General features: G+C 37.3%; 1 protein-coding gene across 1 annotated transcript; it reads left to right on the top strand.

Annotated features, from left to right (window-relative positions):
* The first annotated feature begins 761 nt into the window (after positions 1-761).
* Positions 762-2,473, top strand: LOC149839412 (uncharacterized). Its single transcript, XM_090004858.1, has 4 exons — positions 762-1,567; positions 1,721-1,811; positions 1,969-2,095; positions 2,187-2,473. The coding sequence occupies exons 1-4, from the start codon at positions 762-764 to the stop codon at positions 2,471-2,473; spliced, it is 1,311 nt and encodes a 436-aa protein (XP_089860984.1).
* The last annotated feature ends 10,245 nt before the right edge of the window (positions 2,474-12,718 follow it).

Genomic DNA, 12,718 nt, shown 5'->3' with positions numbered 1-12,718 from the left:
TTTCCTGGTGAATCCTCCTATATAAGTAATTTAAATGCAACGATTTTCTTTCTTTAAGGCACCACTGAATCTGATGCTTATCCTGCATTCCTAGAAAAGAAAAGATGTTTCTTTCCATAGGAAGCAGATAAAAGAAAATCAGTTACATGCACTATGTACTCAAATTGTTGAAGGAGAGCAATGACAATTAATGTTATGAGAGAAGAAAGCATTCAGAGATGGGTCGCTGTGGCACGTGGTTCAGTGTTGGTATTAGTTTTGAGAGAGAGAGAGAGAGAGAGAGAGAGGGAAGGGCCAGCTGTGGATAGCTGTTCAGCTTCCTATTTTCCATTGGTGTTTTAATTCAGCACATTACTTTGGTGCCATAAGAATAACAGACACCTGCCAACCGCCAGAGCAACCATTGCGGCACCAAACCAGGCATTCCTACCGGGAACGCCCGGTAAACCACCGGGAAGATATTGTGGGACTGGAGCTGGACTAAAAAAATCTCCCCCGAGTCCATTTCCCCGAGAAACTGAGAAACAGGAGAAAAAAAGAAGGGAAAAAAATATTTGGAGAGAGAGCACAAGTTGGTGTTTTCCTTTAGCAAGTCAAATCTCTCTCTCACTCTCTCTTCGAATGGTTGATGTGGGTGTCGAAGAAACTTGAATGAGAAGGGATTTGCATTGTGGGTACTGAGATTTGAGGTTGATTTTGATGGGGAGAGATAGATCTGGGCGCTGTTGGATTGCCTTTTGGTTATGAGAGGAGGGGAGGTGATGGGTCAGAGTAGCAATGGTGGTGGTTCGAATGGATCGTGGGGATTAAGCGCTAGACAGCCACAACTACCACCCAAGTCTCCACGGGGAGCTCCCTCAACCGGCCAGGATCCCCTAACCAGCAATAGCAACGAAAACCAGCAATGCTCCTCTGTTTTCTCTCAGCAGGCCTCGATCCCACAACAGGTCACAAAGCACCAAAGAGAGTCTTCCTCAATGGGGTTGGTCCCCAACGTCCAGGCAGCCGCATGGCTCCACGAAATCATCAATCTACCTCCGCCTAAGCGAGGCGGTATGCACCGCAGATCAGCAAGCGATTCCTTGGCCTTCGTCGATGCTCATGCTGGTGTTTCTGCAATTCCCCATTCAGAGATTTCGGATAGAGATGGTTTCGATTGCGGGAGCAGCAGCACCACGTCGATTCCCTCCCGAGATTTCGACAAGTTGGATGAGGATCAATTGCTCTCTATGTTTGCAGATATAGAACCGTTTCAGAAACAGCAGAAGCAGCAAGCCCAAGACTCTGGTTCAATGATGGACATTGGGTTAATGGAGTCTCAGACTCCTATGTCTACCTCTGAGAACCCTTCCACACCATCTGAAAATAACAGTACTTGTGAGGCTTTTGTTGACGAGAAGCCGGCCAACAATCTGCTTCCAGGACAGTTTAAGAGCGACCAAGAGGTGCAGAGTGCTTGCAAACCTGAGCAACAACCGCAGCAACAGGCACAGCCTGCTGTTTCGAATTCTGCGAGTGCGGGCAGCGGCTGTATGGATCCAAACATTGATCTCCGAAGGGTGAAACGGTATGATTTCATATTGAATCTTATCATGGACAATGTGTACTTCAGCTGTGAAATATTGCTTCATAGTCGATCTGAAGCTTCTTATTTCAGTATCTGCTTCTAGATCTGCTTTTTTTTGTAGCTTGTTTTACATAAATTTTGATCTCTTTGTAGGATTCTTGCTAATCGGCAATCTGCTCAGAGATCTCGTGTTCGGAAGCTGCAATACATCGCTGAGCTTGAAAGAAGTGTGAATGCTTTGCAGGTACATTTCTTCTGTGTTATTTTTCTTGTAGTGGTTCATGTTTTATTCAATCTTTGGAGATATTTGAACGAAAAAACTTATCCAGAGAAATGAGATAAGTTGGAATATTGATTTGTGAAGAAAAGCTAAATTCATTAACCATTGACTTTTATTTCAGGCGGAAGTATCTACTCTTTCGCCGCAGGTTGCGTACCTTGATCATCAAAGGTTAGTCCTCAATTTGGATAATAGTGCTCTGAAACAGCGGATGGCTGCTCTTGCGCAGGACAAGCTCTTCAAAGATGGTATGAATTGGGCAGTTTCCTATTCTTATTGATTTTTGATATATAATGTTAGAACAAGCTGATTTTCCTTCTAATTTGACGATGTTTGCAGCACACTATGAAGCATTGAGGAAGAATGTGCAGAGGCTCAGGCAGTTGTATCAACAGCAGCAGTGTTTGCAGAAGGAAGGGCAGTCAATTGGATTAGAAACTGAGCATCAGCAGATACATGGAGATGAAGTGAACAGGAAGCTGTTGCAATTAGAGAACAGCGAGGCAATTAACGATAGCAACTGCAGTATCAGCAACCAGCAATTGTTGAAGCCAATGATTTGTTTGAATGCTGAGGCAACAAGCAACATGGCGTATTCTTCAGATTACATTGTTCATAATCCTTAAGGGCTCTATAATTGCATCATTTTGTGTTGATTTTTTTTTATTTCTCTGCCTGAAACCTTATGGTTTAGGCAGATTTTTTTTTCTTCTATTTTTCTCTCTTCATTTCTAATCGTTTTTGCTTATGGGGAGCCTACCTTTGTTTGAATAAGAATTATATTGTGTAACATAATTGTTTTCCTTGAGCATGTTATTTGGCTGGAGAGTGGATTGAGGCATGAACGAATTTTTGATTGACCCATTTACTCAAAGTTCTTGCTTTATGTTCTTTTTCTCTTTTCTTTTTTACTCTTTTCCCTTTTCTTTTATAGCATTTGAGACCTGCTGATATCATTGGTGTAAAGAGACATCAATTTGCTCTTTGTACATGGTATTATTTCAATAATGTATTTCTTACTTCTGGTCTCCTATTTTTTTTTTTCTTTTGTTTTTCTTTTTCACTAATTTGGTATGCTTTTTTTGTTTCTACCACCTTGTGGTTACCAAAAAGGTTGTAAATTCTTATGGAATTATACTGCAAGGAGTTCTCCTTCAAAGGCATCTCATTTGTTGTTGTTACTGAAATTTCCGGAGGTTACTTGATGGTTGCAATCTCTATGACTTGGCTGGCTTACTTCCCATGGTCCAGGATAGCTCCAAGGTTTATCAGAAACTCAACTGATGGAATCTATTGCAGCTGGCAAAATAATGGCTTATCCACCTGCAATTTTCTAATTCAGCAGAGAATCAGACTGACAAATCTAAGTGTTTGTAAAATACTAGTGTGTTGGGAGAGTCTTGGGAACATCACTTGCTTAAGCCTTATCAGGTTGCATGAAAAAAGGATAAACCACTGTGTCAAATGGCATAATTCATGCAAGACTTGCAAATGCAGCATAATCAAGTGAAGAAAATGTTATGGATTGCAGCATAACCAAGTTTATAACAAAAAGCGTGCCGATGGGAAGCGTATATGTAGCGCCCCCTTCCCAAACGTCTGCAGAGGCGCATCACGATTGCACCATGAAAGTGGGTCTTGCATCTTGCTGCTTCGTAAGAACTATGTCCTTCTTGGTGCTTTTGTAAGTATTAATATTTCACGATACGTGTCAACTACTACTATAAAGGGAGGGGAACATCAGCATACATTTGTCCATGGGGAAAGCTAACTCCAGTTCCTCAATTTTAATCCTTCCACTGCTATAAACTAAGCAGTTTGAAAAATGAAAATGGCAAAAATGACATGTTTCTCAAAATGCCTCACAATTTCCAAAATTATCTACACGTCTAAATTTGCAAATGCCTTGTTTTTTTAGGACCTTTTTACCCTTTATATGAGCTAACATCTTCAGGCCTGCATAATATATAAGTACATTGTCCAGATCTTGCAATTTTTCATTAAAAAGTACATTCACATGATGATTTTTGAAAAAGAAGAAAGTTTGCATAACCAAATTTGTGAACGTAAAATTATTGTATTATACAACAAAATTGATGTGTTTTTTGAAATGCCCCATAATTTTTGAAATATGTACCATGTCTAAATACACAAATGTTCAACTTTAAAAGAACTTTTTTACCCTTTACACAAGTGAATTTTTTCTAGATATGTGAATTTTCTCTCAAACATGCAAATATGTGAATTTCTTTTTAAATATGTAAATTTTTTCTCAAATATATAATTTTTTTTCCAAATATGCGAATATGTGAATTTTCTCTCAAATATATAATTTTTTTGCTAGATATGTGATTTTCTTATAAATATATAATTTTTCTCCCGAGTTTCATCGTTACGCTCTTCAGATCTCGCAACCTCTCACTAAAAACTATATTTACATGACGTTTATGTAGAAATCTTGAATTTTGCATAAACTAATATGCAAATCTGACTAGTTTTCATACCAATAAAATATATTTGCATATCAAACATGTGCATTTTTTCTATTTCTCAACCTACACACCAAATTGGTCTCCTTGAAACGTTGTACCTCACTACGTTTCATAATATCCTTGTAAAATACAAAAATTTGTGTGTATGTCATGTGCATAATTGAAAATATGCTCACTTTCACAAATACCTTATGAGTTTCGCATATATAGTATAAAATCTGAGAGAAACCATGTGAAACTTCCGTTAGGATATGATCCTTCAGGAGATCTACAAATGTGTAGAGAATTTCACATATTACAATACGAACTTTATGAATATAACCTGCGAACCTCTGTTAAGTAAATACTCATCGAGGAGATCTACAAATGCATGCTTGCATTTGCAAATATTTGTACATGAGGATCTTGTGCATCATTCATAGACTTTCTGACATTTGCACATTGGACATGAGATTCACAAGTTTTCTAAAGACTTAAATGCAAACCTTCTCATTTTTATGAATGTTCGTATCAACATTAAATGTGACGCTTCAATATTTAAAAAGTGCAGTTCACATTTTAGGTTTTTTTTTGCATTTTAGGGCTTTATTTGTAGTCCCCAACCCCTTTTATCCTATTGTGTTTCTCCTAGTAATTTTTTCCAGCATTTTTTTGGTAACTATTTTCGGTGAGTATTTTCAATGACACTTCATTAGTGACTTTTTTAGCATCCAAGACATCAATGACGGTGAGATATTTGGTAAACACATCGTTAACGGTTGAAACAATTATTTTTAAATTTTTTTGGCATGAATCTATTTTTTTAACTGAAAGTTGGCATGAATTAGTTATTTTGGCATTCTCTTTTCTTGTTAAATGAATAGATAAATATATAGCTTTAAAAATTGCTTCATATTTTACATGTTTATGTTATTTTGACATTATCTTTTTTAGTAAGCATATTTTTTTGGCATTCTCTGTTTTTACATATTTTTTACATTTAGGCATGCACGTTTATCCTATGCATTGCATTTAATTTTTTTGTGCTACTTGATTCCACTCTTAATAATAAATCCAATACATTTTTTAGATCTTGATTTGGGTTTCATGATAAAAAGTTAATCCTCTTCTCATATGCCTTTTAATTTGATTATGTTGCACAAAGTTCTTCTCATTTATGTTCATTTGTACAATATGATGGTTGACGTGTGCATTAATTCTTCTTTTTGGAGTTATGTTTATGATCAATATGTTTTTTTTCTATATATATGATCTTCAATGTAATCCCTGAACGATAAGTTTTAAAGACAATAAGTATCAATCACCAGTTTGTTCATTTTGTTTTGTAGAAAATTCTTTAATTATTGAAAAGACAATAAAATGATGATTGAAAATATAGTTATGAAGGCAACAATACCTACACGAACATCAAACAAAGTAAAGAGAGCAATAAATACCTTACCCACTTACTGATCCGTCATGCTATGAAGTACAACTAAGGCTTAACATGTGGATAGAAAAGGTACATGCTCCATGGCAAAAAATATGGGTGTCCAACATATACAACGATAAATGTAGCATGAATAAGAAGAGGCCCAAAAGGTTTAGCTCAAATAAAAAGCATTCAACACCTTTAATGGCCAAAAGTATTGTAAAAACAATAATAATAATAAGTCAGTGGTCAAAACCATGTCTCCCATCCTAAAAGCATCTAAAGAGAGAGATTCATGTACACAGTCAATGGTGAAGAAGTTGAAGGAGCAAATGATTGAGTATGAGGCTATTGCTAACCTTAATAGCCGACTAGAGGAAGTAGGAGACGCAGCCACCTGTAGTGGTGAGATAATAAGGGATAGTGTGGACACTATGAGGTGGGAAGGGCAGATGAGGTACTTTAGTAAAGGGAGGATGCTATGGTTGAGGCAAAGAAGACTTTAGAGAAGATAGGAGGTGGAGATGAGGTGATGAATGATATTGATGGTCATCAACCGAAGGAGAAGGAGAGTAACAGTTCCTCTACAGGGAGGTACCTCAACAAAATAAGAAGCTCCCGGTTATGAAGAATGCACACGAGGATGTTGAGGGGACTGAACAAGTGGAAGATGAGCCCTTGAAGGAACAAGTGCATGCTTTGAGGAAGATGTCGCAATGATAAAGAAAGTTCACTTCTTGTGAACATTTACTTTCTTCAGAAGTTATTATGTGCAGTATGTTTGTAAGATGCTTGCGATCAATTTTAATATTATATCCAATCAATCATTAAATTATCACATATATATATATATATGTGTGTGTGTGTGTGTGTGTGTGTGTGTGTGTGTGTGCTTGGTTTTGAATTTGAAATATAATATTATATAAAATTTAAAATTAAAGTTATATATTTTCCTATGAATGGTGATATTTGACTGATTTTATGAAAATTTTATTGCTATTGCAGGATTTGTATGCTCAAGACTCAAAGAATCTAAGACCTCTTATGCATCAGTTCTACTGGTTTCAAGCATATACTTAGTTCTTAACACTATCAAAGGAGGCGAATGATTGGATGGATCAAATGCATTTTTAAAAATTCTTGGAGGTCACAAAATGAAAAATCCATCATAGTCTTGTATATTCCATGGTGTAATTATATAACCCGATAACCAACACGTTTAAGATCTTTGATTTTGATATGATCATCACCTTGAAAGATGTGGCACACATCATTGGATGAAAGTGCCCTGGGGAGATAGTAAATGTACTTTAGTTTGGAGATTTGAATAACTTATCTGAAGTCTTATTGAGAGCACCTGAGGATGCATTCGAAGGTAAAATGTTGATGTTGTCATGGTTGAAAAAAATATATAACAACATGGCTAGAAGAATGAAGGAAAAGATACTTTGTGTTAGAGGAAAGGCCAATCATAGGGTAGAGAGTGAGTTGAAGGCATTCTTGCTCTACTTCTTGGGCACATGTTTATTTATTGTCTGTGGTAGAAAGTTGATCCATACAACACATGTGAAATTGCTGCAAGACTTGGATCACATCGATGAATTTACAAAGGGAGTTGTAAAGTATGCGATTTTTTTGAATTTTTCATAAATGATACGGGATTATTCAAGGTATTTTTATGAGAAATTCATCAATCATGAATAAATCGATGAACTTTTGGATGTTAAAAAGATATCTAGCTTATACTAACTCTTTATGGATCTAGATCTCGATAGGGGATCTACAAGGATCAACCCCCTCTGAAACCCAATTCTTACTATATATTTAAAAATACGAAGCACCCACTGAATTTCTTATTTTAAATAGATTTGGATGTAGTGTATATATGACCCGAATCTAAGTAACCTCATAACAAGGACTCGAATCCATTTAGTGGACCCAATTTGGGTTCAAAATAATTCAAGGACGGATCTTTAAAGAGATTCAAATCGCTCAAAACCTGTAAGATACAGGACTGAATTTGTTATATGGATCCAATCTCAAAACAAAATGGATCCAATTTAGATCCATATTGATAAGCATAATAAATCAGGAATTTGATATAGAAAGATGGATCAATTCTCAAAGCATGCGAAAAACTCATTATATATATATATATATATACACACATGAATACTCGTATTTGGATTCGAGATCCAAACAAGACCAAAAAGGGGTCTCGCATAAAATAATGCAGGGTCTGGGTCCACTCGGATCGAGACAAATGAAGAACAAACCACTAGTACTTGAAATTAGAATTGAATTCGAAATTGGATCCAATCCAATCTCAATACTTTACTTAAAACTAAAAATATGTTTTTGAGAAATAGATTTGGATTTTTTCCAAACCACACACACACACACACACACACACACACACACACACACACACACATATATATATATATAGGATTGAATTGGGTCCAATTGGAACTAACCCAATCCAAATCAATTTATATATATATGAATTGAGTTGGGTCCAAATGGACCCAACCCAATCCATATCCCCCTAAATCGAGCCCCTTATAGTGTTTTGGACTTGGGTTGGATCCAACCCAGACCCAAAAAGCCCTTATTTGGGTTGGATTCAAGTTGGATCTAATCGGATCCAACCCAGATCCATACCCCAAACACCCCCCGCCCTCCCCCCCCTCCCCCGCCTCTTCCTCCACTCTACTTAAACCCCTTATGGGGTTCTCTCTCTCTCTCTCTCTCTCTCTCTCTCATAGCCGACACCCTCTCCCTCTCGTGTCCTCACTCTCCTCTGATTCTCGTTCGTGCCCCATCATCAGCATCATCAACGAATTGCCGCCACCGCTTGGCCCAGAAGAGCCTCCTCTCACCTTTTCCCCCTTGTTCCCTTGTTGAAGCCAAGGTGGCTTTGGCCCGCCAGACAAGAGGGTGCTTGGGTCCAGAGCCGGACCTGTAAAGAGGCCAATGAGGCTTGAGCCTCAGGGCCCTTGGGCCCAAAAAAAATTTAGGGGCCCATTGTTTAGGTAGTTTATATAAATATTTTATACATTTTTATTTAATATAATATAAATATTTGAAATATTATATTTGTTTAATGTGAATGCAAATTTTATTGTTATTTTGATTCTTTAAAAAAAATTTGGAGGCGCGGCCCTCGAACTCCTACTATTAATAGGGGGCCCATTTTTTCCCTCCGCCTCAGGCCCCATAAAACACAGGTACGGCTCTGCTTGGGTCATTGCTTTCGGTAATGGCCCAGCTGTTGACCCCTCTCCTTGTTTGGTTTGATCGGGGAACCAAAGCCACCAGGGTGGTGGCTCCATTTAGCAGCCCATGGCTGCGGCGGCGACATCAGAGCTACTATCGTGCTAGCCTAGGTCCGGTTTGCCCAGGCACCCCGAACCCTGTCAGGGAGGGGGAATGGCTCGACCCTATCAAGCACACCCACTCCTTGTTTGCCCCGGGGGTTCGAGTCGGCGGGGTTGGGCTCGACTCACCAGCCCAACTCAGCCTTAGGGACTGGGTGGGCTGGGTTGGGATCAACACAATCGAACCAACCAGCCCATCTCTGCTGATGGTCTTAGTTGCATTGGGTCGGGCTCGACTCAATCGAGCCCCCCAGCCCAACGGAGCCAGGGTACCCCCAAGCTGGGGTGCACCCTGGGGCTCGGGCTGGGCTCCACTCAGCCGAGATACCCAGCCTCCCCTCCCTCCTACAGTTGGATCGGCTTAGGCTGAATTGAGTTCGGCTCAGATGAGACCCAGCCAAGCTGAGCCCCCTTTTTTTTTCTTCTTTCTTTTGGGTTTGGCTCGGTTAGACTGAGTTGGCTCAATTTGGAGGTTTTTTCTCATGAATCAAGTGAAGCTCGGTTTCCTTGAATATTCGCTCTTGAGCACATTTTTGTCATTTTGTATGAGGACGTTTGTATAATATTGTTTGTATATAAAAACCTTATTTTAAATTTTCATGGTTTTTAATGAATGTATAAAAATGCGGATCCAAATCCAAGACATTTGAGGAACCAATTTTTTTGTTGAAAATTTGTCTTGTAATCTACCTAGGGTTTGCCGACTTATTCTTTTCAAATTACTATTTTCGTTGAACTATCGTTTTAACTCTGAAAAATATTTTGACTATTAAAATTTCAAAAATAAAATAAAATTTATAAGTTGGATATTTTAGGGCATTACAGGAGTATCTTCACTTTCACACTTGTATGTAACATTGTGTCAAATGAAGCATGAAAAAAAAATCTGACTTATTGGTGTTATTGGAGGTACAAATATTGATTTGATTTTATTGGTGTTATTTTTATTTACTAATTTTTATATTGATTCATGTATTAATTCTTGTAGGTTTGGATATGAAAGCACATATCCATTGGACGATCCATTGAACATGACTCAGTCTCTCAATTTTCATGTATTATTATATGGACTATGTCACACACTAAAGAGGAAGAGGAGGAAAAAAAATTGCACACTGATAGAAGCACATATAAGTATATGTTGAAAAAGTGATTATATTTTTATATATAATACAATATAGAACTGACCATGAATGAAATTTTATTCTGTAAGTAACGTGGTGCCCTTATGGAGAAGATGTAGTAGAGAAAGGTGTGGTTGTCTAAGCCATAGACCTCGCAAGAAATGACATTTGGTTGCAAATATAATTGAAGTTGAATACCAAATGATCAGTTGAGTTGTCCGACAGTTTAAATATGCGTAGCAACAGACTCCATCATCTATAATAAACATGAGAATATATTTGCTGACAGGTAGCAGTTGCCAATTCTTTCCATGATGAAGAGGGGCAGCGAGAAAATGGTAATATACGTATAGATATACATATACATATATTAACCCGGTTTTACAAATTTACTTTTATTATAGATTGTTTACCTCGTATAAATCATGCCATTTTGCAAGGATAATACAGTTATTTTGCGAAATAAATATTTGTTTCAACTTATAAGCAATAAGATTTGAACTCTAAACATGCTGCTTGCAAGCTAAACACTTCAATCATCTTCATTCTATAATGTAAAATATAAACAAAAAAATTTATTGTTAATTAGCAGGCGTAATGAGAAAAGCTGAGTTAAACATTGGTTGAACTTAATTACTGAACCTATTCATAAGTTTGAACGAGCACTTTACAAGCCAAGTACCAGGGCCCTATTTGCATCTGTTTTCCCATCTCTTTTTAAGTTTTAGAAGCAATTCCTACTGAGAGAACATAATTGTGGTTTACATGTCCCCACATCCTCCAACTCTCTCTCTCTTTTCTCATTTTTCTTTTATTTTTTTGCCACCAAGAAAAGGAACTTTTTTGGTTCTTGGTGATACTTCTTGAGGTGAACATCATTGTGGTATTTTCACGTGAAGATCAGCAGGTTTGCTTCAGCGAACGGTAAAAATATTATAAAAATGTCCAGAATCAAAATTTTAAGCATGGGAAGGATTTTGGCAAATTGCAAGGCATTTTCAAAATCATGCCATTTTATGAAAACAGTATAATCATTTTCTGTAGTTGAATTGGGTACCCAATAGTAGCGATATAAATGTGTCTGATTCCGGTTGGATCTTGGCACTACTGAATCTGACCTCATTGGATTTGGACTCAGATACATTGTTGGATGGAAAAAAGACATGCCAGACCCATACCCAATTAGCTAATCGCATATATTTTATAAGTAATCCGTCCGATATGAATTGAGATTTGGATTCAAGTGAAAAGTCTGCTCAACCAATCTCATTATTATTCGACTTTTGTTTACTAACATGAGCACATGCAGGACAATCAAATTTCTCAAATTAGAGTAATCAAGAGGAGTTTCTGATCAGACAAAGTGACATTCCATATAGGCCTCCTCTGCCAAGAACTCTTTTCTTAGTCTTGTATTAGACAACATTCATGTGTTCTAGCATTCCATCTTGTTTTATTGTCATCGCAACAGTGTGATGCCTAACAATGCCTTCATTCTTGTAGAAGTCAATAAACTCATTATTGCAAAACTCAAGACTATTATCAATAATGAATCTCTTAATATTTTCTTGATTATTTCTTAAGTAAAGTTTTCTACCTCTTAAAAATAACAAATGCCTCACTTTTATGTTTCAAGAAATAAACTCAAACCTTTTTAGAAAACTCATCAATGAAATTAAGCATGTATTGCGCACTACCTTTAGAAACAACCCGAACAAGTCACCATAACTGAATATAATCTAAGGTGCCCTTAGTTGTGTGCACCCTAATGCAAGGTGACTCTCTTATGCTTCCCAAAAATATAGTGCTCATAAAAATCTATCTTTCATGTACTTTGATCACAAAGAAATCCTTTTTTAGTCATGCCTTTCTCACTCATATGACCAAGTTTCTTATGTCATGACTTGGTAGTATCAGATTTGTGTAAGTGAACGAGACTGCAACTGAGCATATTTTCATGGAGCCTTGTAACACATATAAGCTCCCAATCTTCTTACCCTTCATCACAATTAGAGCACTTCTGCGGGCCTTCATGACACCACCTTCAATTGAATACCTCCATTTGTTTTTCTTAAGAGTACCTAATGAGATAAAGTTTTTTCTTTTCATGTTTGAAATATGCTTGACGTCTGCCAACATTCTAACCACCATTATGTATCTTAATTTGAATTATGCCCTTACCAGTGATTTTACAGGATACATTATTGCCCACCAACATGGATCCACCATCAACGACTTCATATAAATAAAACCACTCTTGATTTAGACACGTGGAAAGAGCACACCTAATCAAGAATCTACTCATCAATGGATCAGATCCCATTGTCAGTCGCCACAAAGACTTGACATTCGCATCAACTTGAGCGATACTAGCTTTTGCAGTGATTTTTTTCTTTTTCTGATCCTTGTTGTCATCCTTTCGCTGCTTGTTTTCGAGCTTGAAGCACTTGGATTTGATGAGCCC

Source organism: Nuphar pumila, chromosome 4 (genome assembly GCF_984573655.1).
Source record: "Nuphar pumila chromosome 4, dmNupPumi1.hap1.1, whole genome shotgun sequence".
Classification (NCBI taxonomy): Eukaryota; Viridiplantae; Streptophyta; class Magnoliopsida; order Nymphaeales; family Nymphaeaceae; genus Nuphar; species Nuphar pumila.
The sequence above is the reverse complement of the archived record's forward strand: the minus strand, read 5'-3'. Positions and strand labels throughout refer to the sequence as shown.

Coding starts and splice junctions, on each gene's coding strand:
- LOC149839412 (XM_090004858.1), top strand. CDS start 762: ATGGGTCAGAGTAGCAATGGTGGTGGTTCGAATGGATCGTGGGGATTA. Junction 1,568..1,720: donor GATCTCCGAAGGGTGAAACG/GTATGATTTCAT, acceptor ATCTCTTTGTAG/GATTCTTGCTAATCGGCAAT. Junction 1,812..1,968: donor GAAGTGTGAATGCTTTGCAG/GTACATTTCTTC, acceptor CTTTTATTTCAG/GCGGAAGTATCTACTCTTTC.